The sequence below is a fragment of the Pristiophorus japonicus genome, unplaced genomic scaffold (genome assembly GCF_044704955.1).
Source record: "Pristiophorus japonicus isolate sPriJap1 unplaced genomic scaffold, sPriJap1.hap1 HAP1_SCAFFOLD_1011, whole genome shotgun sequence".
Classification (NCBI taxonomy): Eukaryota; Metazoa; Chordata; class Chondrichthyes; family Pristiophoridae; genus Pristiophorus; species Pristiophorus japonicus.
This window is the reverse complement of record NW_027250662.1, coordinates 47,960-72,022: the sequence shown is the minus strand read 5'-3', so window position 1 is coordinate 72,022 and position 24,063 is coordinate 47,960. Positions and strand designations below refer to the sequence as shown.

The 24,063-nt window shown below is 56.1% G+C and overlaps 1 protein-coding gene across 1 annotated transcript in view; it reads left to right on the top strand.

The window, feature by feature from the left end:
- LOC139241259 (plectin-like) overlaps positions 1-24,063 on the top strand; it is a gene marked incomplete at its 3' end in the record, with an annotated part of 82,362 nt that overhangs the window by 23,343 nt on the left and 34,956 nt on the right. Inside the window, exons 3-8 of the mRNA XM_070869909.1 lie at positions 5,982-6,077; positions 9,132-9,259; positions 11,985-12,078; positions 14,127-14,281; positions 15,748-16,060; positions 23,885-23,962. Coding sequence (XP_070726010.1) covers positions 5,982-6,077; positions 9,132-9,259; positions 11,985-12,078; positions 14,127-14,281; positions 15,748-16,060; positions 23,885-23,962 — 864 coding nt within the window. The remainder of the gene's footprint in view (positions 1-5,981; positions 6,078-9,131; positions 9,260-11,984; positions 12,079-14,126; positions 14,282-15,747; positions 16,061-23,884; positions 23,963-24,063) is intronic.

Genomic DNA, 24,063 nt, shown 5'->3' with positions numbered 1-24,063 from the left:
GACTGATCCCGGTACGGGTTATACCCCTGACTGATCCCGGTACGGTTATACCCCTGACTGATCCCGGTACGGTTATATCCCTGACTGATCCCGGTACGGTTATATCCCTGACTGATCCCGGTACGGTTATACCCCTGACTGATCCCGGTACGGTTATATCACTGACTGATCCCGGTACGGGTTATATCCCTGACTGATCCTGGTACGGGTTATATCACTGACTGATCCCGGTACGGGTTATACCCCTGACTGATCCCGGTACGGTTATATCACTGACTGATCCCGGTACGGGTTATATCCCTGACTGATCCCGGTACGGTTATATCACTGACTGATCCCGGTACGGGTTATATCCCTGACTGATCCCGGTACGGTTATATCACTGACTGATCCCGGTACGGTTATACCCCTGACTGATCCCGGTACGGGTTATATCACTGACTGATCCCGGTACGGTTATATCACTGACTGATCCCGGTACGGGTTATATCCCTGACTGATCCCGGTACGGTTATATCACTGACTGATCCCGGTACGGTTATATCACTGACTGATCCCGGTACAGTTATATACCTGACTGATCCCGGTACGGGTTATATCACTGACTGATCCCGGTACGGGTTATATCCCTGACTGATCCCGGTACGGTTATATCACTGACTGATCCCGGTACGGGTTATATCCCTGACTGATCCCGGTACGGTTATATCCCTGACTGATCCCGGTACGGTTATACCCCTGACTGATCCCGGTACGGGTTATATCACTGACTGATCCCGGTACGGTTATATCACTGACTGATCCCGGTACGGTTATATCACTGACTGATCCCAGTATGGGTTATATCACTGACTGATCCCGGTACGGTTATATCACTGACTGATCCCGGTACGGTTATATCACTGACTGATCCCAGTATGGGTTATATCACTGACTGATCCCGGTACGGGTTATATCCCTGACTGATCCCGGTACGGGTTATATCCCTGACTGATCCCAGTACGGTTATATCACTGACTGATCCCAGTATGGGTTATATCACTGACTGATCCCGGTACGGTTATATCACTGACTGATCCCGGTACGGTTATATCACTGACTGATCCCAGTACGGTTATATCACTGACTGATCCCGGTACGGTTATATCCCTGACTGATCCCAGTACGGTTATATCACTGACTGATCCCGGTACGGTTATATCCCTGACTGATCCCGGTACGGTTATATCACTGACTGATCCTGGTACGGTTATATCACTGACTGATCCTGGTACGGTTATATCACTGACTGATCCCGGTACGGTTATATCACTGACTGATCCCGGTACGGTTATATCCCTGACTGATCCCGGTACGGTTATATCACTGACTGATCCCGGTACGGTTATATCACTGACTGATCCCAGTACGGTTATATCCCTGACTGATCCCGGTACGGGTTATACCCCTGACTGATCCCTGTACGGTTATATCCCTGACTGATCCCAGTACGGTTATATCCCTGACTGATCCCGGTACGGTTATATCACTGACTGATCCCGGTACGGTTATATCCCTGACTGATCCCGGTACGGTTATATCACTGACTGATCCCAGTACGGTTATATCCCTGACTGATCCCGGTACGGTTATATCACTGACTGATCCTGGTACGGTTATATCACTGACTGATCCCGGTACGGTTATATCACTGACTGATCCCGGTACGGTTATATCACTGACTGATCCCGGTACGGTTATATCCCTGACTGATCCCGGTACGGTTATATCACTGACTGATCCCGGTACGGTTATATCACTGACTGATCCCGGTACGGTTATATCACTGACTGATCCCAGTACGGTTATATCACTGACTGATCCCGGTACGGTTATACCCCTGACTGATCCCGGTACGGTTATATCCCTGACTGATCCCAGTACGGTTATATCCCTGACTGATCCCGGTACGGTTATATCCCTGACTGATCCCGGTACGGTTATATCACTGACTGATCCCGGTACGGTTATATCACTGACTGATCCCAGTACGGTTATATCACTGACTGATCCCGGTACGGTTATACCCCTGACTGATCCCGGTACGGTTATATCCCTGACTGATCCCGGTACGGTTATATCACTGACTGATCCCGGTACGGGTTATATCCCTGACTGATCCCGGTACGGTTATACCCCTGACTGATCCCGGTACGGTTATATCCCTGACTGATCCCGGTACGGTTATATCCCTGACTGATCCCGGTACGGTTATATCACTGACTGATCCCGGTACAGTTATACCCCTGACTGATCTCGGTACGGGTTATATCACTGACTGATCCCGGTACGGTTATATCACTGACTGATCCCAGTACGGTTATATCCCTGACTGATCCCGGTACGGTTATATCCCTGACTGATCCCGGTACGGGTTATATCCCTGACTGATCCCGGTACGGTTATATCCCTGACTGATCCCAGTACGGTTATATCCCTGACTGATCCCGGTACGGTTATATCCCTGACTGATCCCGGTACGGGTTATATCACTGACTGATCCCGGTACGGTTATATCCCTGACTGATCCCGGTACGGTTATATCTCTGACTGATCCCGGTACGGTTATATCCCTGACTGATCCCGGTACGGGTTATACCCCTGACTGATCCCAGTACGGTTATATCCCTGACTGATCCCGGTACGGTTATACCCCTGACTGATCCCGGTACGGTTATATCCCTGACTGATCCCGGTACGGTTATATCCCTGACTGATCCCAGTACGGTTATATCCCTGACTGATCCCGGTACGGTTATATCCCTGACTGATCCCGGTACGGTTATATCACTGACTGATCCCGGTACGGTTATATCACTGACTGATCCCGGCACGGTTATATCCCTGACTGATCCCGGTACGGTTATATCCCTGACTGATCCCGGTACGGTTATATCACTGACTGATCCCGGTACGGTTATATCACTGACTGATCCCGGCACGGTTATATCCCTGACTGATCCCGGTACGGTTATATCCCTGACTGATCCCGGTACGGGTTATACCCCTGACTGATCCCGGTACTGTTATATCACTGACTGATCCCGGCACGGTTATACCCCTGACTGATCCCGGTACGGTTATATCACTGACTGATCCCGGTACAGTTATATCCCTGACTGATCCCGGTATGGTTATATCCCTGACTGATCCCGGTACGGTTATATCCCTGACTGATCCCGGTACGGTTATATCACTGACTGATCCCGGTACAGTTATATCCCTGACTGATCCCGGTATGGTTATATCCCTGACTGATCCCGGTACGGTTATATCCCTGACTGATCCCGGTACGGGTTATACCCCTGACTGATCCCGGTACGGTTATATCCCTGACTGATCCCGGTACGGTTATATCACTGACTGATCCCGGTACGGGTTATATCCCTGACTGATCCCGGTACGGTTATACCCCTGACTGATCCCGGTACGGTTATATCCCTGACTGATCCCGGTACGGTTATATCCCTGACTGATCCCGGTACGGGTTATATCCCTGACTGATCCCGGTACGGTTATATCCCTGACTGATCCCGGTACGGTTATATCACTGACTGATCCCGGTACGGTTATATCAATAACTGATCCCGGTACGGTTATACCCCTGACTGATCCCGGAACGGTTATATCCCTGACTGATCCCGGTACGGTTATACCCCTGACTGATCCCGGTACGGGTTATATCACTGACTGATCCCAGTACGGTTATATCACTGACTGATCCCGGTACGGTTATACCCCTGACTGATCCCGGTACAGTTATATCACTGACTGATCCCGGTACGGTTATATCACTGACTGATCCCGGTACGGTTATATCCCTGACTGATCCCGGTACGGTTATACCCCTGACTGATCCCGGTACGGTTATATCCCTGACTGATCCCGGTACAGTTATATCCCTGACTGATCCCAGTACAGTTATACCCCTGACTGATCCCGGTACGGTTATATCCCTGACTGATCCCGGTACGGTTATACCCCTGACTGATCCCGGTACGGTTATATCACTGACTGATCCCGGTACGGTTATACCCCTGACTGATCCCAGTACGGGTTATATCACTGACTGATCCCGGTACGGTTATATCCCTGACTGATCCCGGTACGGTTATATCCCTGACTGATCCCGGTACGGTTATATCACTGACTGATCCCGGTACGGTTATATCCCTGACTGATCCCGGTACGGTTATATCCCTGACTGATCCCGGTACGTTTACACCCCTGACTGATCCCGGTACGGTTATATCACTGACTGATCCCGGTACGGGTTATATCCCTGACTGATCCCGGTACGGTTATATCCCTGACTGATCCCGGTACGGTTATATCACTGACTGATCCCGGCACGGTTATATCCCTGACTGATCCCGGTACGGTTATATCACTGACTGATCCCGGTACGGTTATATCCCTGACTGATCCCGGTACGGTTATATCCCTGACTGATCCCGGTACGGTTATATCACTGACTGATCCCGGTACGGTTATATCCCTGACTGATCCCGGTACGGTTATATCCCTGACTGATCCCGGTACGGTTATATCCCTGACTGATCCCGGTACGGTTATATCCCTGACTGATCCCAGTACGGTTATATCCCTGACTGATCCCGGTACGGTTATATCACTGACTGATCCCGGTACGGTTATACCCCTGACTGATCCCGGTACGGTTATATCCCTGACTGATCCCGGTACGGTTATATCCCTGACTGATCCCGGTACGGTTATATCACTGACTGATCCCGGTACGGTTATATCACTGACTGATCCCTGTACGGTTATATCCCTGACTGATCTCGGTACGGTTATATCCCTGACTGATCCCGGTACGGTTATATCGCTGACTGATCCCAGTACGGGTTATATCCCTGACTGATCCCGGTACGGTTATATCCCTGACTGATCCCGGTACGGTTATACCCCTGACTGATCCCGGTACGGGTTATATCACTGACTGATCCCAGTACGGTTATATCCCTGACTGATCCCGGTACGGTTATATCACTGACTGATCCCGGTACGGTTATATCCCTGACTGATCCCGGTACGGTTATATCACTGACTGATCCCGGTACGGTTATACCCCTGACTGATCCCGGTACGGTTATATCACTGACTGATCCCAGTACGGTTATATCCCTGACTGATCCCGGTACGGTTATATCACTGACTGATCCCGGTACGGTTATATCCCTGACTGATCCCGGTACGGTTATATCCCTGACTGATCCCGGTACGGGTTATATCACTGACTGATCCCAGTACGGTTATATCCCTGACTGATCCCGGTACGGGTTATATCACGGACTGATCCCGGTACGGTTATATCACTGACTGATCCCGGTACGGTTATACCCCTGACTGATCCCAGTACGGTTATATCCCTGACTGATCCCGGTACGGTTATACCCCTGACTGATCCCGGAACGGTTATATCCCTGACTGATCCCGGTACGGTTATACCCCTGACTGATCCCGGTACGGTTATATCACTGACTGATCCCAGTACGGTTATATCCCTGACTGATCCCGGTACGGTTATACCCCTGACTGATCCCGGTACGGTTATATCACTGACTGATCCCAGTACGGTTATATCCCTGACTGATCCCGGTACGGTTATATCACTGACTGATCCCGGTACGGTTATATCACTGACTGATCCCGGTACGGTTATACCCCTGACTGATCCCGGAACGGTTATATCCCTGACTGATCCCGGTACGGTTATACCCCTGACTGATCCCGGTACGGTTATATCACTGACTGATCCCAGTACGGTTATATCCCTGACTGATCCCGGTACAATTATACCCCTGACTGATCCCGGTACAGTTATATCACTGACTGATCCCGGTACAGTTATACCCCTGACTGATCCCGGTATGTGTGTGATGTGTTTCCGTGACAATATTACTGTGTGATTATCACAGGTCTTATGGAGACAGTTCCTGAAATTTAAAGAATCGGATTTGCCGAGCAAAGAGATTGACAAAAACCGCAGCAAGACTCTCTTCAAATCCATGGAGGTGTGTTATTCCAGTCTCCGAGTGTGTCTCTGAGTGTTACACTGTGTGACTGTGTGTGTCTCTCAGTGTTACACTGTGTGACTGTGTGTGTCTCCGTGTCTCTGAGTGTTACACTGTGTGACTGTGTGTGTCTCCGTGTGTTACACTGTGTGACTGTGTGTGTCTCCGTGTCTCTCAGTGTTACACTGTGTTACTGTGTGTCTCAGTGTCTCTGAGTGTTACACTGTGTGACTGTGTGTGTCTCCTTGTCTCTGAGTGTTACACTGTGTGACTGTGTGTGTCTCCGTGTGTTACTCTGTGTGACTGTGTGTGTCTCCGTGTCTCTGAGTGTTACACTGTGTGACTGTGTGTGTCTGAGTGTTACACTGTGTGACTGTGTGTGTCTCTGAGTGTTACACTGGGTGACTGTGTGTGTCTCCATGTCTCTCAGTGTTACACTGTGTGACTGTGTGTGTCTCCGTGTCCCCGTGTGTTACACTGTGTGACTGAGTGTTACACTGTGTGACTGTGTGTGTCTCTGAGTGTTACACTGTGTTACTGTGTGTCTCCGTGTTTCTGAGTGTTACACTGTGTGACTGTGTGTGTCTCCATGTCTCTCAGTGTTACACTGTGTGACTGTGTGTGTCTCAGTGTTACACTGTGTGACTGTGTGTGTCTCCGTGTCTCTCAGTGTTACACTGTGTGACTGTGTGTGTCTCCGTGTCTCTCAGTGTTACACTGTGTAACTGTGTGTGTCTCCGTGTCTCTCAGTGTTACACTGTGTGACTGTGTGTGTCTCCGTGTCTCTCAGTGTTACACTGTGTAACTGTGTGTGTCTCCGTGTCTCTGAGTGTTACACTGTGTGACTGTGTGTGTCTCCGTGTCTCTGAGTGTTACACTGTGTGACTGTGTGTGTCTCCGTGTCTCTGAGTGTTACACTGTGTGACTGTGTGTGTCTCCGTGTCTCTGAGTGTTGCACTTTGTAACTGTGTGTCTCCGTGTCTCTGAGTGTGACACTGTGTGACTGTGTGTGTCTCCCTGTCCCCGTGTGTTACACTGTGTGACTGTGTGTGTCTCAGTGTCTCTGAGTGTTACACTGTGTGACTGTGTGTGTCTCTGAGTGTTACACTGTGTTACTGTGTGTCTCAGTGTCTCTGAGTGTTACACTGTGTGACTGTGTGTGTCTCCGTGTGTCTCAGTGTTACACTGTGTGACTGTGTGTGTCTCTGAGTGTTAGACTGTGTGACTGTGTGTGTCTCTGAGTGTTAGACTGTGTGACTGTGTGTGTCTCCGTGTCTCCGAGTGTTACACTGTGTGACTGTGTGTCTCTGTGTCTCTGAGTGTTACACTGTGTGACTGTGTGTGTCTCCGTGTCCCCGTGTGTTACACTGTGTGACTGTGTGTCTCCGTGTTTCTGAGTGTTACACTGTGTGACTGTGTGTGTCTCCGTGTCTCTCAGTGTTACACTGTGTGACTGTGTGTGTCTCTGAGTGTTACACTGTGTGACTGTGTGTGTCTCTCAGTGTTACACTGTGTGACTGTGTGTGTCTCCGTGTCTCTCAATGTTACACTGTGTGACTGTGTGTGTCTCCGTGTCTCCGTGTGTTACACTGTGTAACTGTGTGTGTCTCCATGTCTCTGAGTGTTACACTGTGTGACTGTGTGTGTCTCTGTGTCTCCGTGTGTTACACTGTGTGACTGCGTGTGTCTCCGTGTCTGAGTTTTACACTGTGTGACTGTGTGTGTCTCCGTGTCTCTCAGTGTTACACTGTGTGACTGTGTGTGTCTCCGTGTCTCTCAGTGTTACACTGTGTGACTGTGTGTGTCTCCGTGTCCCCGTGTGTTACACTGTGTGACTGTGTGTGTGTCTCCGTGTCTCTGAGTGTTACACTGTGTGACTGTGTGTGTCGCCGTGTCTGAGTGTTACACTGTGTGACTGTGTGTGTCTCCGTGTCTCCGTGTGTTACACTGTGTGACTGTGTGTGTCTCCTTGTCTCCGTGTGTTACACTGTGTGACTGTGGGTGTCTCCTTGTCTCCGTGTGTTACACTGTGTGACTGTGGGTGTCTCTGAGTGTTACACTGTGTGACAGTGTGACTGTGTGTGTCTCTGAGTGTTACACTGTGTGACTGTGTGTGTCTCCGTGTGTCTCAGTGTTACACTGTGTGACTGTGTGTGTCTCCGTGTCTCAGTGTTACACTGTGTGACTGTGTGTGTCTGCGTGTGTTACACTGTGTGACTGTGTGTGTCTCCATGTCTCTGAGTGTTACACTGTGTGACTGTGTGTGTCTCCATGTCTCCGTGTGTTACACTGTGTGACTGTGTGTGTCTCTGTGTCCCCACATGTTACACTTTGTGACTGCGTGTGTCTCCGTGTCTGTGTTACACTGTGTGACTGTGTGTGTCTCCGTGTCCCCGTGTGTTACACTGTGTGACTGTGTGTGTCTCCGTGTCTCTCAGTGTTACACTGTGTAACTGTGTGTGTCTCCGTGTCTCCGTGTGTTACACTGTGTGACTGTGTGTGTCTCCGTGTCCCCGTGTGTTACACTGTGTGACTGTGTGTGTCTCCGTGCCTCTAAGTGTTACACTGTGTGACTCTGTGTGACTGTGTGACTGTGTGTGTCTCTGAGTGTTACACTGTGTGACTGTGTGTGTCTCTGAGTGTTGCACTTTGTGACTGTGTGTGTCTCCGTGTCTCTGAGTGTTACACTGTGTGACTGTGTGTGTCTCCGTGTCTCTGAGTGTTACACTGTGTAACTGTGTGTGTCTCCGTGTCTGAGTGTTACACTGTGTGACTGTGTGTGTCTCCGTGTCTCTGAGTGTTACACTGTGTGACTGTGTGTGTCTGAGTGTTACACTGTGTGACTGTGTGTGTCTCCGTGTCTGAGTGTTACACTGTGTGACTGTGTGTGTCTCCGTGTGTTACACTGTGTGACTGTGTGTGTCTCCGTGTCTCCGTGTGTTACACTGTGTGACTGTGTGTGTCTCCGTGTCTCTGAGTGTTACACTGTGTGACTGTGTGTGTCTCTGGGTGTGCCTGTGTTTGACCGAGGGTAACGCTGTCCCTGTGTTGCAGAGTGCTGTACAGGAGGGTCACCTGAAGGTGCCTGTGGGCTACCACCCTATTGACGTGGAGAAGGAATGGGGGAAGCTTCACGTCTCGATCCTGGAGCGCGAGCGCGTTCTGCGCAGCGAGTTTGAGAGGTTCGTGTCGAGTCTCTGCGATATTTCCAGCAATTCTCAGGCCGGCTGATTCACTGTACATTCTCACAGATTGGGAGACGGGGGGCTCCCAGTGTGTGGAGGGGGGGGGAGGGGGGAACGGGGGGTTCTCCCTCACGGTGTGGCTCCATTCTCTGTAATCCCACTGCCCCACTCTCTCCCCATAGTCCTGTATCAATCCCAAACTAATCCCACTGCCCCACTCTCTCCCCATAGTCCTGTATCAATCCCAAACTAATCCCACTGCCCCGCTCTCTCCTCATAGCCCTGTATCAATCCCAAACTAATCCCACTGCCCTGCTCTCTCCCCATAGTCCTGTATCAATCCCAAACTAATCCCACTGCCCCACTCTCTCCCCATAGCCCTGTATCAATCCCAAACTAATCCCACTGCCCCGCTCTCTCCTCATAGCCCTGTATCAATCCCAAACTAATCCCACTGCCCTGCTCTCTCCCCATAGTCCTGTATCAATCCCAAACTAATCCCACTGACCCGCTCTCTCCCCATAGCCCTGTATCAATCCCCAAACTAATCCCACTGCCCCGCTCTCTCCTCATAGCCCTGTATCAATCCCAAACTAATCCCACTGCCCTGCTCTCTCCCCATAGTCCTGTATCAATCCCAAACTAATCCCACTGACCCGCTCTCTCCCCATAGCCCTGTATCAATCCCCAAACTAATCCCACTGCCCCGCTCTCTCCTCATAGCCCTGTATCAATCCCAAACTAATCCCACTGCCCCGCTCTCTCCCCATAGTCCTGTATCAATCCCAAACTAATCTCACTGCCCCACTCTCTCCCCATAGTCCTGTATCAATCCCAAACTAATCCCACTGCCCCGCTCTCTCCCCATAGTCCTGTATCAATCCCAAACTAATCCCACTGCCCCGCTCTCCCCGTGACCCTGTATCAATCCCAAACTAATCCCACTGCCCCGCTCTCTCCCCATAGACCTGTCCTTATTCTTTGTCCTGAAAAGATGTTGTATTCCCGGAGGATTGAGGCCTGCCTTTATTCAGAGTAGCTTCCGATGCTCGGATGCCCAGTGAGACGTGGGCTGTGTTACCGAGTCTGTTCCCTTGCCCGGAGGATGCAGAGCAAGTGTTACTAGAGGCACTGCGGATCCCCCAGACTGCCCAGGCTCTGGATTGAGAAGGTGCCCATCCTCTCTGACCAATCACTGAGGAAGTGGCTGACCCACTAATCACTGGTCGGCAGGAAGCTTTGTGCAGTCCAATAGGCTGCTGCTGATGTCCCATGTGAACGGTGGCAACTTCAACACCAAGCTGTGGGTGAATCCTGGGAGGGGGGGAGCGAGGGAGGGTTACAGAGGGGGACTGAGGGGGGGGACCGAGGGAGGGGGTACGGGGGGGACTGAGGGAGGGGGGCTGAGGGAGGGGTTACCGAGAGGGGGGGACCGAGGGAGGGGGTACGGGGGTGGGAGCGAGGGAGGGGGTACAGAGGGGGCTGAGGGAGGGGTTACCGAGGGGGGGGTACGGGGGGGACTGAGGGAGTGGGGGATGAGGGTGTGAGGGTACAGAGGGAGGGGGGAACCGAGGGAGGGAACCAAGGGGGTGGAGGGGTACGGGAGGGGACCGAGGGAGGGGGTACAGGGGGAGTGTAAATGGAAGGGAGTACAGGGTGTGTATAGGGGAGGGACCGAGGGAGGGGGTACGGAGGGAGGGTTTATAGAGAGAGGGAGGAGTGATATATTTGCAAAATATGTAATATTTTTGTGCACATTGACTCAGAATATATAGTTTGAAAAAATAATTCTCTTTTTGCAGTGTTTCCCTGTGTTTGCAGAGCGAGCGTTATCAAACTCTGTATAAACTGCACCAGAAACCCAAGCATGGAGATTCCTGTCCTTGTGTGCAGGAGTGAGAGTGTGTGAGCTCTGTGTGACCCCAGGGTCAGTGTGTGTGACCCCAGGGTCAGTGTGTGTGACCCCAGGGTCAGTGTGTGTGTGACCCCAGGGTCAGTGTGTATGTGACCCCAGGGTCAGTGTGTGTGTGACCCCAGGGTCAGTGTGTGTGACCCCAGGGTCAGTGTGTGTGTGACCCCAGGGTCAGTGTGTGTGTGACCCCAGGGTCAGTGTGTGTGACCCCAGGGTCAGTGTGTGTGTGACCCCAGGGTCAGTGTGTGTGTGACCCCAGGGTCAGTGTGTGTGACCCCAGGGTCAGTGTGTGTGTGACCTCAGGGTCAGTGTGTGTGTGACCCCAGGGTCAGTGTGTGTGTGACCCCAGGGTCAGTGTATATGTGACCCCAGGGTCAGTGTGTGTGTGACCCCAGGGTCAGTGTATGTGACCCCAGGGTCAGTGAGTGTGTGACCCCAGGGTCAGTGTGTGGGGTGTGACCCCAGGGTCAGTGTGTGTGACCCCAGGGTCAGTGTGTGTGTGACCCCAGGGTCAGTGTGTGTGACCCCAGGGTCAGTGTGTGTGTGACCCCAGGGTCAGTGTGTGTGACCCCAGGGTCAGTGTGTGTGTGACCCCAGGGTCAGTGTGTGTGTGACCCCAGGGTCAGTGTGTGTGTGACCCCAGGATCGCTGAGCGACCGATCGTAGCTCCGGTGATGCTGGTCCTGAGCCCACTCAGGCTGGGGGAGGGTGAGGGGTTCTGGGGCTCAGGACCCCAGGCTGGTGATTGGCTGTTGTGCTTTTACTGAGCCAGTGATCACTTGTTCTGATTGGTTGCCTTGCTCTCGACAGACTGGAGCGGTTCCAGCGGATTATCCTGAAGATCCAGCGGGAATCGAGTGTGTGTGAGGAGCAACTGAAGCATTGTGACACACTCCTCAAATCAGTGAGTGCCCGGGGGGGGGCACGGGGGGGGGGGGGAAAGACCCTGGGGGGGCAAAGGGGGGGGGGGGGAAGACCCTGGGGGGGGCACGGGAGTGGGGGGAGACCCTGGGGGGGGCACGGGGGGCGGGAGAGACCCTGGGGGGGGCACAGGGGGGGAGAGACTCTGGGGGGGCACGGGAGGGGTGGGGGGGAGAGCCTGGGGGGGGCACGGGGGGCGGGAGAGACCCTGGGGGGGGCACAGGGGGGGGAGAGACTCTGGGGGGGCACGGGAGGGGTGGGGGAGAGACCCTGGGGGGGGTGGGGAAGAGACCCTGGGGGGGGCACGGGGGTGGGGGAGACCCTGGGGGGGGCACGGGGGGGGGGAAGACCCTGGGGGGGTCACGGGGGTAGGGGAGAGACCCCGGTGGGGGCACGGGATGGGGGAAGAGACCCTGGGAGGGGCCCGGGGGGAAGTAGAGACCCCGGGGGGGGGCACGGGGTGGGGGGCACTGTGGTGGGGGGGAGGGGGAGTGACCGGGGGGGGGGGAAGAGAGAGAGAGAGAGACCCCGGGGGAGAGGGGGCGGAGGGAGGAGATGAGATGAGAGAGAGAGAGACCCGGGGGCCGGGGGGGCTGGGAGGAGATGTTGAGTGACTGCGGGGGGGGGACGTTGAGTGACTGGGGAACGTTGAGTGACGGGGGAACGTTGAGTGACGGGGGAACGTTGAGTGACGGGGGAACGTTGAGTGACTGGGGAACGTTGAGTGACGGGGGAACGTTGAGTGACGGGGAACGTTGAGTGACTGGGGAACGTTGAGTGACTGGGGAACGTTGAGTGACGGGGAACGTTGAGTGACGGGGGAACGTTGAGTGACGGGGGGGAACGTTGAGTGACGGGGGAACGTTGAGTGACGGGGGAACGTTGAGTGACTGGGGGTGGGGGCGTTGAGTGACTGGGGAACGTTGAGTGACGGGGGAACGTTGAGTGACTGGGGAACGTTGAGTGACGGGGGAACGTTGAGTGACTGGGGGACGTTGAGTGACGGGGGAACGTTGAGTGACGGGGGAACGTTGAGTGACGGGGAACGTTGAGTGACGGGGGGAACGTTGAGTGACTGGGGAACGTTGAGTGACTGGGGGACGTTGAGTGACGGGGGAACGTTGAGTGACGGGGGAACGTTGAGTGACTGGGGGACGTTGAGTGACGGGGGAACGTTGAGTGACTGGGGAACGTTGAGTGACGGGGGAACGTTGAGTGACGGGGGAACGTTGAGTGACTGGGGGACGTTGAGTGACTGGGGAACGTTGAGTGACTGGGGGCGTTGAGTGACGGGGGAACGTTGAGTGACGGGGGAACGTTGAGTGACTGGGGGTGGGGGCGTTGAGTGACTGGGGAACGTTGAGTGACGGGGGAACGTTGAGTGACTGGGGAACGTTGAGTGACGGGGGAACGTTGAGTGACTGGGGGACGTTGAGTGACGGGGGAACGTTGAGTGACGGGGGAACGTTGAGTGACGGGGAACGTTGAGTGACGGGGGGAACGTTGAGTGACTGGGGAACGTTGAGTGACTGGGGGACGTTGAGTGACGGGGGAACGTTGAGTGACGGGGGAACGTTGAGTGACTGGGGGACGTTGAGTGACGGGGGAACGTTGAGTGACTGGGGAACGTTGAGTGACGGGGGAACGTTGAGTGACTGGGGAACGTTGAGTGACGGGGAACGTTGAGTGACGGGGGAACGTTGAGTGACGGGGGAACGTTGAGTGACTGGGGAACGTTGAGTGACTGGGGAACGTTGAGTGACGGGGAACGTTGAGTGACTGGGGAACGTTGAGTGACGGGGAACGTTGAGTGACTGGGGAACGTTGAGTGACGGGGAACGTTGAGTGACGGGGAACGTTGAGTGACGGGGGAACGTTGAGTGACGGGGAACGTTGAGTGACTGGGGAACGTTGAGTGACGGGGGAACGTTGAGTGACGGGGGAACGTTGAGTGACGGGGAACGTTGAGTGACGGGGAACGTTGAGTGACGGGGAACGTTGAGTGATGACCATCTCTCTCTCTCTCGGCAGGATATCCGGTTGCTGAACGCGGGGAAGCCAGCTCAGAACATGGCGGTGCTGGAACACGACCTGGACAAGTCGGACAGTTTGATTCGCATCCTCTTCAACGATGTCCAGGCCCTCAAGGACGGGAGGCACACACAGGCAGAGCAGACATACCGCAGGTAGGGGCGGGGCCAGGGGATGGGGCGGGGCCTGTAGGTGGGGGCAGTGTCTGTAGGTGGGGGCGGGGCCTGCAGATGGGGGCAGGGTCTGTCGGGGTGTGGCCTGTTGGTGAGACGGGGCTAGTGATTGGGGTGGGGCCTGTGGCCAGGATGAAGCCTGTAGTTCGGGCGGGGCCTGTGGACGGGGCCTGTGGGCGGGGCTTGTGGGCGGGGCCTGTGGGCAGGGCTTGTGGGTGGGGCCTGTAGGTGAGACGGGGCTATTGGGCGGGGCCTGTGGATGGGGCTTGTGGGCGGGTTCTGTGGGTGGGGCTGGTGGATGGGGCCTGTGGGCGGGGCCTGTGGGTGGGGTCGGTGGGCGGGTTCTGTGGGAGGGGCTGGTGGGCGGGTTCTGTGGGTGGGGCTGGTGGATGGGGCTTGTGGGCGGGGCCTGTGGGCGGGTTCTGTGGGTGGGGCTGGTGGGCGGGTTCTGTGGGTGGGGTCGGTGGGCGGGTTCTGTGGGTGGGGCTGGTGGATGGGGCCTGTGGGCGGGGCCTGTGGGTGGGGTCGGTGGGCGGGTTCTGTGGGAGGGGCTGGTGGGTGGGGCCTGTGGGCGGGTTCTGTGGGCGGGGCCTGTGGGCGGGGCCTGTGGGCGGGGCCTGTAGGCGGGGCTGGTGGACGGGGCCTGTGGGCGGATTCTGTGGGCGGGTTCTGTGGGCGGGTTCTGTGGGTGGGGCCTGTGGGCGGGTTCTGTGGGTGGGGCTGGTGGGCGGGGCCTGTGGGTGGGGCTGGTGGGCGGGGCCTGTGGGCGGGTTCTGTGGGCGGGGCCGGTGGGCGGGGCCTGTGGGCGGGTTCTGTGGGTGGGGCTGGTGGGCGGGGCCTGTGGGCGGGTTCTGTGGGTGGGGCCGGTGGGCGGGGCCTGTGGGCGGGGCCTGTGGGCGGGTTCTGTGGGCGGGGCCGGTGGGCGGGGCCTGTGGGCGGGTTCTGTGGGTGGGGCTGGTGGGCGGGGCCTGTGGGCGGGTTCTGTGGGTGGGGCTGGTGGGCGGGGCCTGTGGGTGGGGCCTGTGGGCGGGGCCTGTGGGCGGGTTCTGTGGGTGGGGCCTGTGGGCGGGGCCTGTGGGTGGGGCCTGTGGGTGGGGTTGGTGGGTGGGGCCTGTGGGCGGGTTCTGTGGGTGGGGCCTGTGGGTGGGGCCTGTGGGCGGGGCCTGTGGGCGGGTTCTGTGGGTGGGGCCTGTGGGCGGGTTCTGTGGGTGGGGCCTGTGGGTGGGGCCTGTGGGCGGGGCCTGTGGGTGGGGCCTGTGGATGGGGCTTGTGGGCGGGGCCTGTGGGCGGGTTCTGTGGGCGGGGCAGGGCCCAATCTCCCTCTCTCCATTGTGAGTGGTTGCACGGACTTGGAGCGGTGACACCAGCCCTTGTCCCGGGAGTCGGAGATTGAGGAACAGGCGCGTGTTGGTCAACGGTCTGTGATGATTTTCTCTCGCTCTCTGCAGGGTTTTCCGTCTCCATGAGTTTCTGGTGGCGATCCGGACCGACTACTCCCTGCGCTTCAAGTCCGGAGCCCAGCCCGTCATCCAGTCGGTCACAGTGGCCACCACATCGAAGGCCAGCCCGGTGATGGACGGAGCGACCCTGAAGTATATCCAGGACCTGCTGGTGTGGATTGAGGAGAATCAGCGGAGAATCGAATCTGCAGAGTGGGGCGTGGACCTCCCCACCGTCCAGTCCCAGCTCGGGGCCCACCGCGGACTGCACCAGTCCATCGAGGACTTCCGCGCCAAGATCGAGAGAGCACGGGCCGACGAGGTGAGAGTTCATGTACACTCCCCCCACAGGTATACTGACACACTCCCCCCCACACAGGTATACTGACACACTCCCCCCCACACAGGTATACTGACACCCCCCCCCCCCACAGGTATACTGACACACTCCCCCCCCCACAGGTATACTGACACACTCCCCCCCCACAGGTATACTGACACACTCCCTCCACAGGTATACTGACACACTCCCCCCACAGGTATACTGACACACTCCCTCCACAGGTATACTGACACACTCCCCCCCCCACAGGTATACTGACACACTCCCCCCACAGGTATACTGACACACTCCTCCCACAGGTATACTGACACACTCCTCCCACAGGTATACTGACACACTCCCCCCACAGGTATACTGACACCCCCCCCCCCACAGGTATACTGACACACTCCTCCCACAGGTATACTGACACACTCCTCCCACAGGTATACTGACACACTCCCCCCACAGGTATACTGACACACTCCTCCCACAGGTATACTGACACACTCCCCCCACAGGTATACTGACACACTCCCCCCCCCCCCACAGGTATACTGACACACTCCCCCCCCCCCCACAGGTATACTGACACACTCCCCCCACAGGTATACTGACACACTCCCCCCACAGGTATACTGACACACTCCCCCCCCCACAGGTATACTGACACACTCCCCCCACAGGTATACTGACACACTCCCCCCCCCCACAGGTATACTGACACACTCCCCCCACAGGTATACTGACACACTCCCCCACAGGTATACTGACACACTCCCCCCCCCCACAGGTATACTGACACCCCCCCCCTCCACAGGTATACTGACACACTCCTCCCACAGGTATACTGACACACTCCCCCCCCCACAGGTATACTGACACACTCCCCCCACAGGTATACTGACACACTCCCCCCCCACAGGTATACTGACACATTCCCCCCCACAGGTATACTGACACACTCCCCCCCCACAGGTGTACTGACACACTCCCCCCACAGGTATACTGACACACTCCCCCCACAGGTATACTGACACACTCCCTCCACAGGTATACTGAAACACTCCCCCCACAGGTATACTGACACACTCCCCCCCCACAGGTATACTGACACGCTCCCCCCACAGGTATACTGACACACTCCCCCCACACAGGTATACTGACACACTCCCCCCACAGGTATACTGACACACTCCCCCCCCCCCCCACAGGTATACTGACACGCTCCCCCCACAGGTATACTGACACGCTCCCCCCACAGGTATACTGACACACTCCCCCCCCCCCACAGGTATACTGACACGCTCCTCCCACAGGTATACTGACCCCCCCCCACAGGTATACTGACACACTCCCCCCCACAGGTATACTGACACACAACCCCCACAGGTATACTGACACACTCCCCCCACAGTTATACTGACACACTCCCCCCACAGGTATACTGACACACTCCCCCCACAGTTATACTGACACACTCCCCCCACAGGTATACTGACACACTCCCCCCCCACAGGTATACTGACACGCTCCCCCCACAGGTATACTGACACACTCCCCCCACACAGGTATACTGACACACTCCCCCCACAGGTATACTGACACACTCCCCCCCCCCCCCCACAGGTATACTGACACGCTCCCCCCACAGGTATACTGACACGCTCCCCCCACGGGTATACTGACACGCTCCCCCCACAGGTATACTGACACACTCCCCCCCCCCCCACAGGTATACTGACACGCTCCTCCCACAGGTATACTGACCCCCCCCCACAGGTATACTGACACACTCCCCCCACAGGTATACTGACACACTCCCCCCACAGTTATACTGACACACTCCCCCCACAGGTATACTGACACACTCCCCCCCACAGGTATACTGACACACTCCTCCCACAGGTATACTGACACACGCCCCCCACAGGTATACTGACACACCCCTCCCACAGGTATACTGACACACTCCCCCCACAGGTATACTGACACACTCCCCCCCCCACAGGTATACTGACACACTCCCCCCACAGGTATACTGACACACCCCTCCCACAGGTATACTGACACACTCCCCCCACAGGTATACTGACACACTCCCCCCCCCCACAGGTATACTGACACACTCCCCCCACAGTTATACTGACACACTCCCCCCACAGGTATACTGACACACTCCCACCCCACAGGTATACTGACACACTCCCCCCACAGGTATACTGACACACTCCCCCCACACAGGTATACTGACACACTCCCCCCACAGGTATACTGACACACTCCCCCCCCCCCCCCACAGGTATACTGACACGCTCCCCCCACAGGTATACTGACACGCTCCCCCCACAGGTATACTGACACGCTCCCCCCACAGGTATACTGACACACTCCCCCCCCCCCCCACAGGTATACTGACACGCTCCTCCCACAGGTATACTGACCCCCCCCCACAGGTATACTGACACACTCCCCCCACAGGTATACTGACACACTCCCCCCACAGTTATACTGACACACTCCCCCCACAGGTATACTGACACACTCCCCCCCACAGGTATACTGACACACTCCTCCCACAGGTATACTGACACACGCCCTCCACAGGTATACTGACACACCCCTCCCACAGGTATACTGACACACTCCCCCCACAGGTATACTGACACACTCCCCCCCCCCACAGGTATACTGACACACTCCCCCCACAGGTATACTGACACACCCCTCCCACAGGTATACTGACACACTCCCCCCACAGGTATACTGACACACTCCCCCCCCCACAGGTATACTGACACACTCCCCCCACAGGTATACTGACACACTCCCCCCACAGGTATACTGACACACTCCCCCCCCCACAGGTATACTGACACACTCCCCCCCACAGGTATACTGACACACTCCTCCCACAGGTATACTGACACATTCCCCCCACAGGTCTACTGATACACTCCCCCACAGGTATACTGACACACTCCCCCCACAGGTATATTGACACACTCCCCCCCACAGGTATACTGACACACTCCCCCCACAGGTATACTGACACACTCCCCCCCACAGGTATACTGACACACTCCTCCCACAGGTATACTGACACACTCCTCCCACAGGTATACTAACACACTCCCCCCCCACAGGTATACTGACCCCCCCCCCACAGGTATACTGACACACTCCCCCTCACAGGTATACTGACACACTCCTCCCATAGGTATGCTGACACACTCCCCCTCACAGGTATACTGACACACTCCCCCCCACAGGTATACTGACACACTCCCCCCACAGGTATACTGACACACTCCTCCCACAGGTATACTGACACACTCCCCCACAGGTATACTGACACACTCTGCCCACAGATATACTGACACACTCCCCCCACAGGTATACTGACACACTCCCCCCACAGGTATACTGACACACTCCCCCTCACAGGTATACTGACACACTCCCCCCACAGGAATACTGACACACTCCTCCCACAGGTATACTGACACACTCCCCCCACAGGTATACTGACACACTTCTCCCACAGGTATACTGACACACTCTGCCCACAGGTATACTGTCACACTCTGCCCACAGGTATACTGACACACTCCCCTCCCACAGGTATACTGACACACTCCCCCCACAGGTATACTGACACACTCCCCCTCACAGGTATACTGACACACTCCTCCCACAGGTATACTGACACACTCCTCCCACAGGTATACTGACACACTCCCCCCACAGGTATACTGACACACTCCCCCTCACAGGTATACTGACACACTCCCCCCACAGGTATACTGACACACTCCCCCCACAGGTATACTGACACACTCCCCCTCACAGGTATACTGACACACTGCCCCCCACAGGTATACTGACACACTCCCCCCACAGGTATACTGACACACTCCCCTCACAGGTATACTGACACATTCCCCCCCACAGGTATACTGACACATTCCCCCCCCACAGGTAAACTGACACACTCCCCCCACAGGTATACTGACACACTCCCCCCACAGGTATACTGGACACATCCCTCCCACAGGTAAACTGACACACTCCCCCTCACAGGTATACTGACACATTCCCCCCCACAGATATACTGACACATTCCTCTCCCCACAGATATACTGACACATTCCCCCCCCACAGGTATACTTACACACTCCCCCCACAGGTATACTGACACACTCCCCCCACAGGTATACTGACACACTGCCCCCCACAGGTATACTGACACACTCCCCCCACAGGTATACTGACACACTCCCCCTCACAGGTATACTGACACACTCCCCCTCACAGGTATACTGACACATTCCCCCCCACTGGTATACTGACACATTCCCCCCCCCCCACAGGTATACTGACACATTCCCCCCCACAGGTATACTGACACACTCCCCCCACAGGTATACTGACACACTCCCCCTCACAGGTATACTGACACATTCCCCCTCACAGGTATACTGACACATTCCCCCCCCCCACAGGTATACTGACACATTCCCCCCACAGGTATACTGACACACTCCCCCCCACAGGTATACTGACACACTCCCCTCACAGGTATACTGACACACTCCTCCCCCCCCGGATAGGTATACTGACACACTCCCCCCCCCCCCCCCCCCCACAGGTATCCTGACACACTCCCCTCCCACAGGTATACTGACACACTCCCCCCCCCCCCCCCCACAGGTATACTAACACACTCTCCCCCCACAGGTATACTGACACACTCCGCCCCCACAGGTATACTGACACATTCCCCCCCAGAGGTATACTGACACACTCCCCCCCCACAGGTATACTAACACACTCCCCCCCACTGGTATGCTGACACACTCCGCCCCCACAGGTATACTGACACACTCCCCTCCCACAGGTATACTGACACACTCCCCCTCCCCCCCCCCACAGGTATACTGACACACTTCCCCCCCCACAGGTATACTGACACACTCCCTCCCACAGGTATACTGACACACTCCCCCCATAGGTATACTGACACACACACCCACACACATACACACACTCACCCCCACAAATACTTCAGTTCTGTCTTCACGAAGGAAGATACAAATAACCTTCCGGAAGTACTCGGGGACCGAGGGTCTAGTGAGAAGGAGGAACTGAAGGATATCCTTATTAGTCGGGAAATTGTGTTGGGGAAATTGATGGGATTGAAGGCCGATAAATCCCCGGGGCCTGATAGTCTGCATCCCAGAGTACTTAAGGAAGTGGCCCGAGAAATAGTGGATGCATTGGTGATCATTTTCCAACAGTCTATTGACTCTGGATCAGTTCCTATGGACTGGAGGGTAGCTAATGTAACACCACTGTTTAAAAAAGGAGGGAAGAGAGAAAACAGGTAATTATAGACCGGTTAGTCTGATATCAGTAGTGGGGAAAATGTTGGAATCATTTATTAAAGATGAAATAGCAGCACATTTGGAAAGCAGTGACAGGATCGGTCCAAGTCAGCATGGATTTATGAAAGGGATCATGTTTGACAAATCTTCTGGAATTTTTTGAGGATGTAACTAGTAGAGTGGACAAGGGAGAACCAGTGGATGTGGTGTATTTGGACTTTCAAAAGGCTTTTGACAACGTCCCACACAAGAGATTGGTGTGCAAAATCAAAGTACATGGTATTGGGGGTAATGTACTGATGTGGATAGAGAACTGGTTGGCAGACAGGAAGCAGAGAGTCGGGATAAACGGGTCCTTTTCAGAATGGCAGGCAGTGACTAGTGGGGTGCTGCAGGGCTCAGTGCTGGGACCCCAGCTATTTACAATATACATTAATGATTTAGACGAAGGAATTGAGTGTAATATTTCCAAGTTTGCAGATGACACTAAGCTGGGTAGCGGTGTGAGCTGTGAGGAGGACACTAAGAGGCTGCAGGGTGACTTGGACAGGTTAGGTGAGTGGGCAAATGCATGGCAAATGCAGTATAATGTGGATAAATGTGAGGTTATCCACTTTGGGGGCAAAAACAGGAAGGCAGAATATTATCTGAATGGTGACAGATTAGGAAAGGGGGAGGTGCAACGAGACCTGGGTGTCATGGTACATCAGTCAGTGAAAGTTGGCATGCAGGTACAGCAGGCGGTTAAGAAGGCAAATGGTATGTTGGCCTTTATAGCGAGAGGATTTGAGTATAGGAGCAGGGAGGTCTTACTGCAGTTGTACAGGGCCTTGGTGAGGCCTCACCTGGAATATTGTGTTCAGTTTTGGTCTCCTAATCAGAGGAAGGACATTCTTGCTATTGAGGGAGTGCAGCGAAGGTTCACCAGACTGATTCCCGGGATGGCTGGACTGTCATATGAGGAGAGACTGGATCAACTGGGCCTGTATTCACTGGAGTTTAGAAGGGTGAGAGGGGATCTCGTAGAAATGTATAAGATTCTGACGGGACGGGACAGGTTAGATGCGGGAAGAATGTTCCCGATGTTGGGGAAGTCCAGAACCAGGGGACACAGTCTAAGGATAAGGGGTAGGCCATTTAGGACTGAGATGAGGAGAAACTTCTTCACTCAGAGAGTTGTTAACCTGTGGAATTCCCTGCCGCAGAGAGTTGTTGATGCCAGTTCATTGGATATAATCAAGAGGGAGTTAGATGTGGCCCTTACGGCTAAAGGGATCAAGGGGTATGGAGAGAAAGCAGGAAAGGGGTACTGAGGGAATGATCAGCCATGATCTTATTGACTGGTGGTGCAGGCTCGAAGGGCCGAATGGCCTACTCCCGCACCTATTCTCTATGTTGCTATGATACACTGACACACTCACACCCATACACTTACACAAGTGCGAGTCACAATGTCAGAGTGAGCCCAGAATCTCAAACCTCCCCCGACAGCCACAAAGTGCTGTCCTCCGGGCTCCACACCGGCCCCTTCACTCTCGGGGACTACCCTGCCCGAGTTAGGCACAAAGAGGCCAGAATTAGAGGATGCAGTCATCTCCGGGGGTGGGCCGGGGAGGCCTGGGTCGGGGGTGGGCCGGGGAGGCCTGGGTCGGGGGTGGGCCGGGGAGGCCTGGGTCGGGGGGTGGGCCGGGGAGGCCTGGGTCGTGGGGGTGGGCCGGGGAGGCCTGGGTCGGGGGGTGGGCCGGGGAGGCCTGGGTCGTGGGGGGGCGCTGGAGGAGGCCTGGGTCGGGGGTGGGCCGGGGAGGCCTGGGTCGGGGGTGGGCCGGGGAGGCCTGGGTCGGGGGTGGGCCGGGGAGGCCTGGGTCGGGGGGTGGGCCGGGGAGGCCTGGGTCGGGGGTGGGCCGGGGAGGCCTGGGTCGGGGGGTGGGCCGGGGAGGCCTGGGTCGGGGGTGGGCCGGGGAGGCCTGGGTCGGGGGGTGGGCCGGGGAGGCCTGGGTCGGGGGGTGGGCTGGGGAGGTCGGGGGTGGGCCGGGGAGGCCTGGGTCGGGGGTGGGCCGGGGAGGCCTGGGTCGGGGGTGGGCCGGGGAGGCCTGGGTCGGGGGTGGGCCGGGGAGGCCTGGGTCGGGGGGGGGCCGGGGAGGCCTGGGTCGGGGGTGGGCCGGGGAGGCCTGGGTCGGGGGGGGGGTCGGGGGTGGGCCGGGGAGGCCTGGGTCGGGGGTGGGCCGGGGAGGCCTGGGTCGGGGGGTGGGCCGGGGAGGCCTGGGTCGGGGGGGGGGCCGGGGAGGCCTGGGTCGGGGGTGGGCCGGGGAGGCCTGGGTCGGGGGGGGGGCGCTGGAGGAGGCTTCACATACAGGGAGGTTGTGAGGGGATGGAGGGATTTGAGAATGAAGATGGCAGACACTGTTTAGGTGCTAACGTGTGTCTGTATTGTCCGCAGTTACAGCTGTCGCCAGGTAACCAGAACGCGTACCGAGACTACCTGGGCAAGTTAGACCTCCAGTACGCCAAGCTCCTGGTGAGTGCTCACTCGGTAAAACCCTCCAATCCTCCAACAGTGCGAGGGATCGGAGAATGGGAAGATCGGGATTGGTGGGGACAGTATGGAAACGTCTCTCC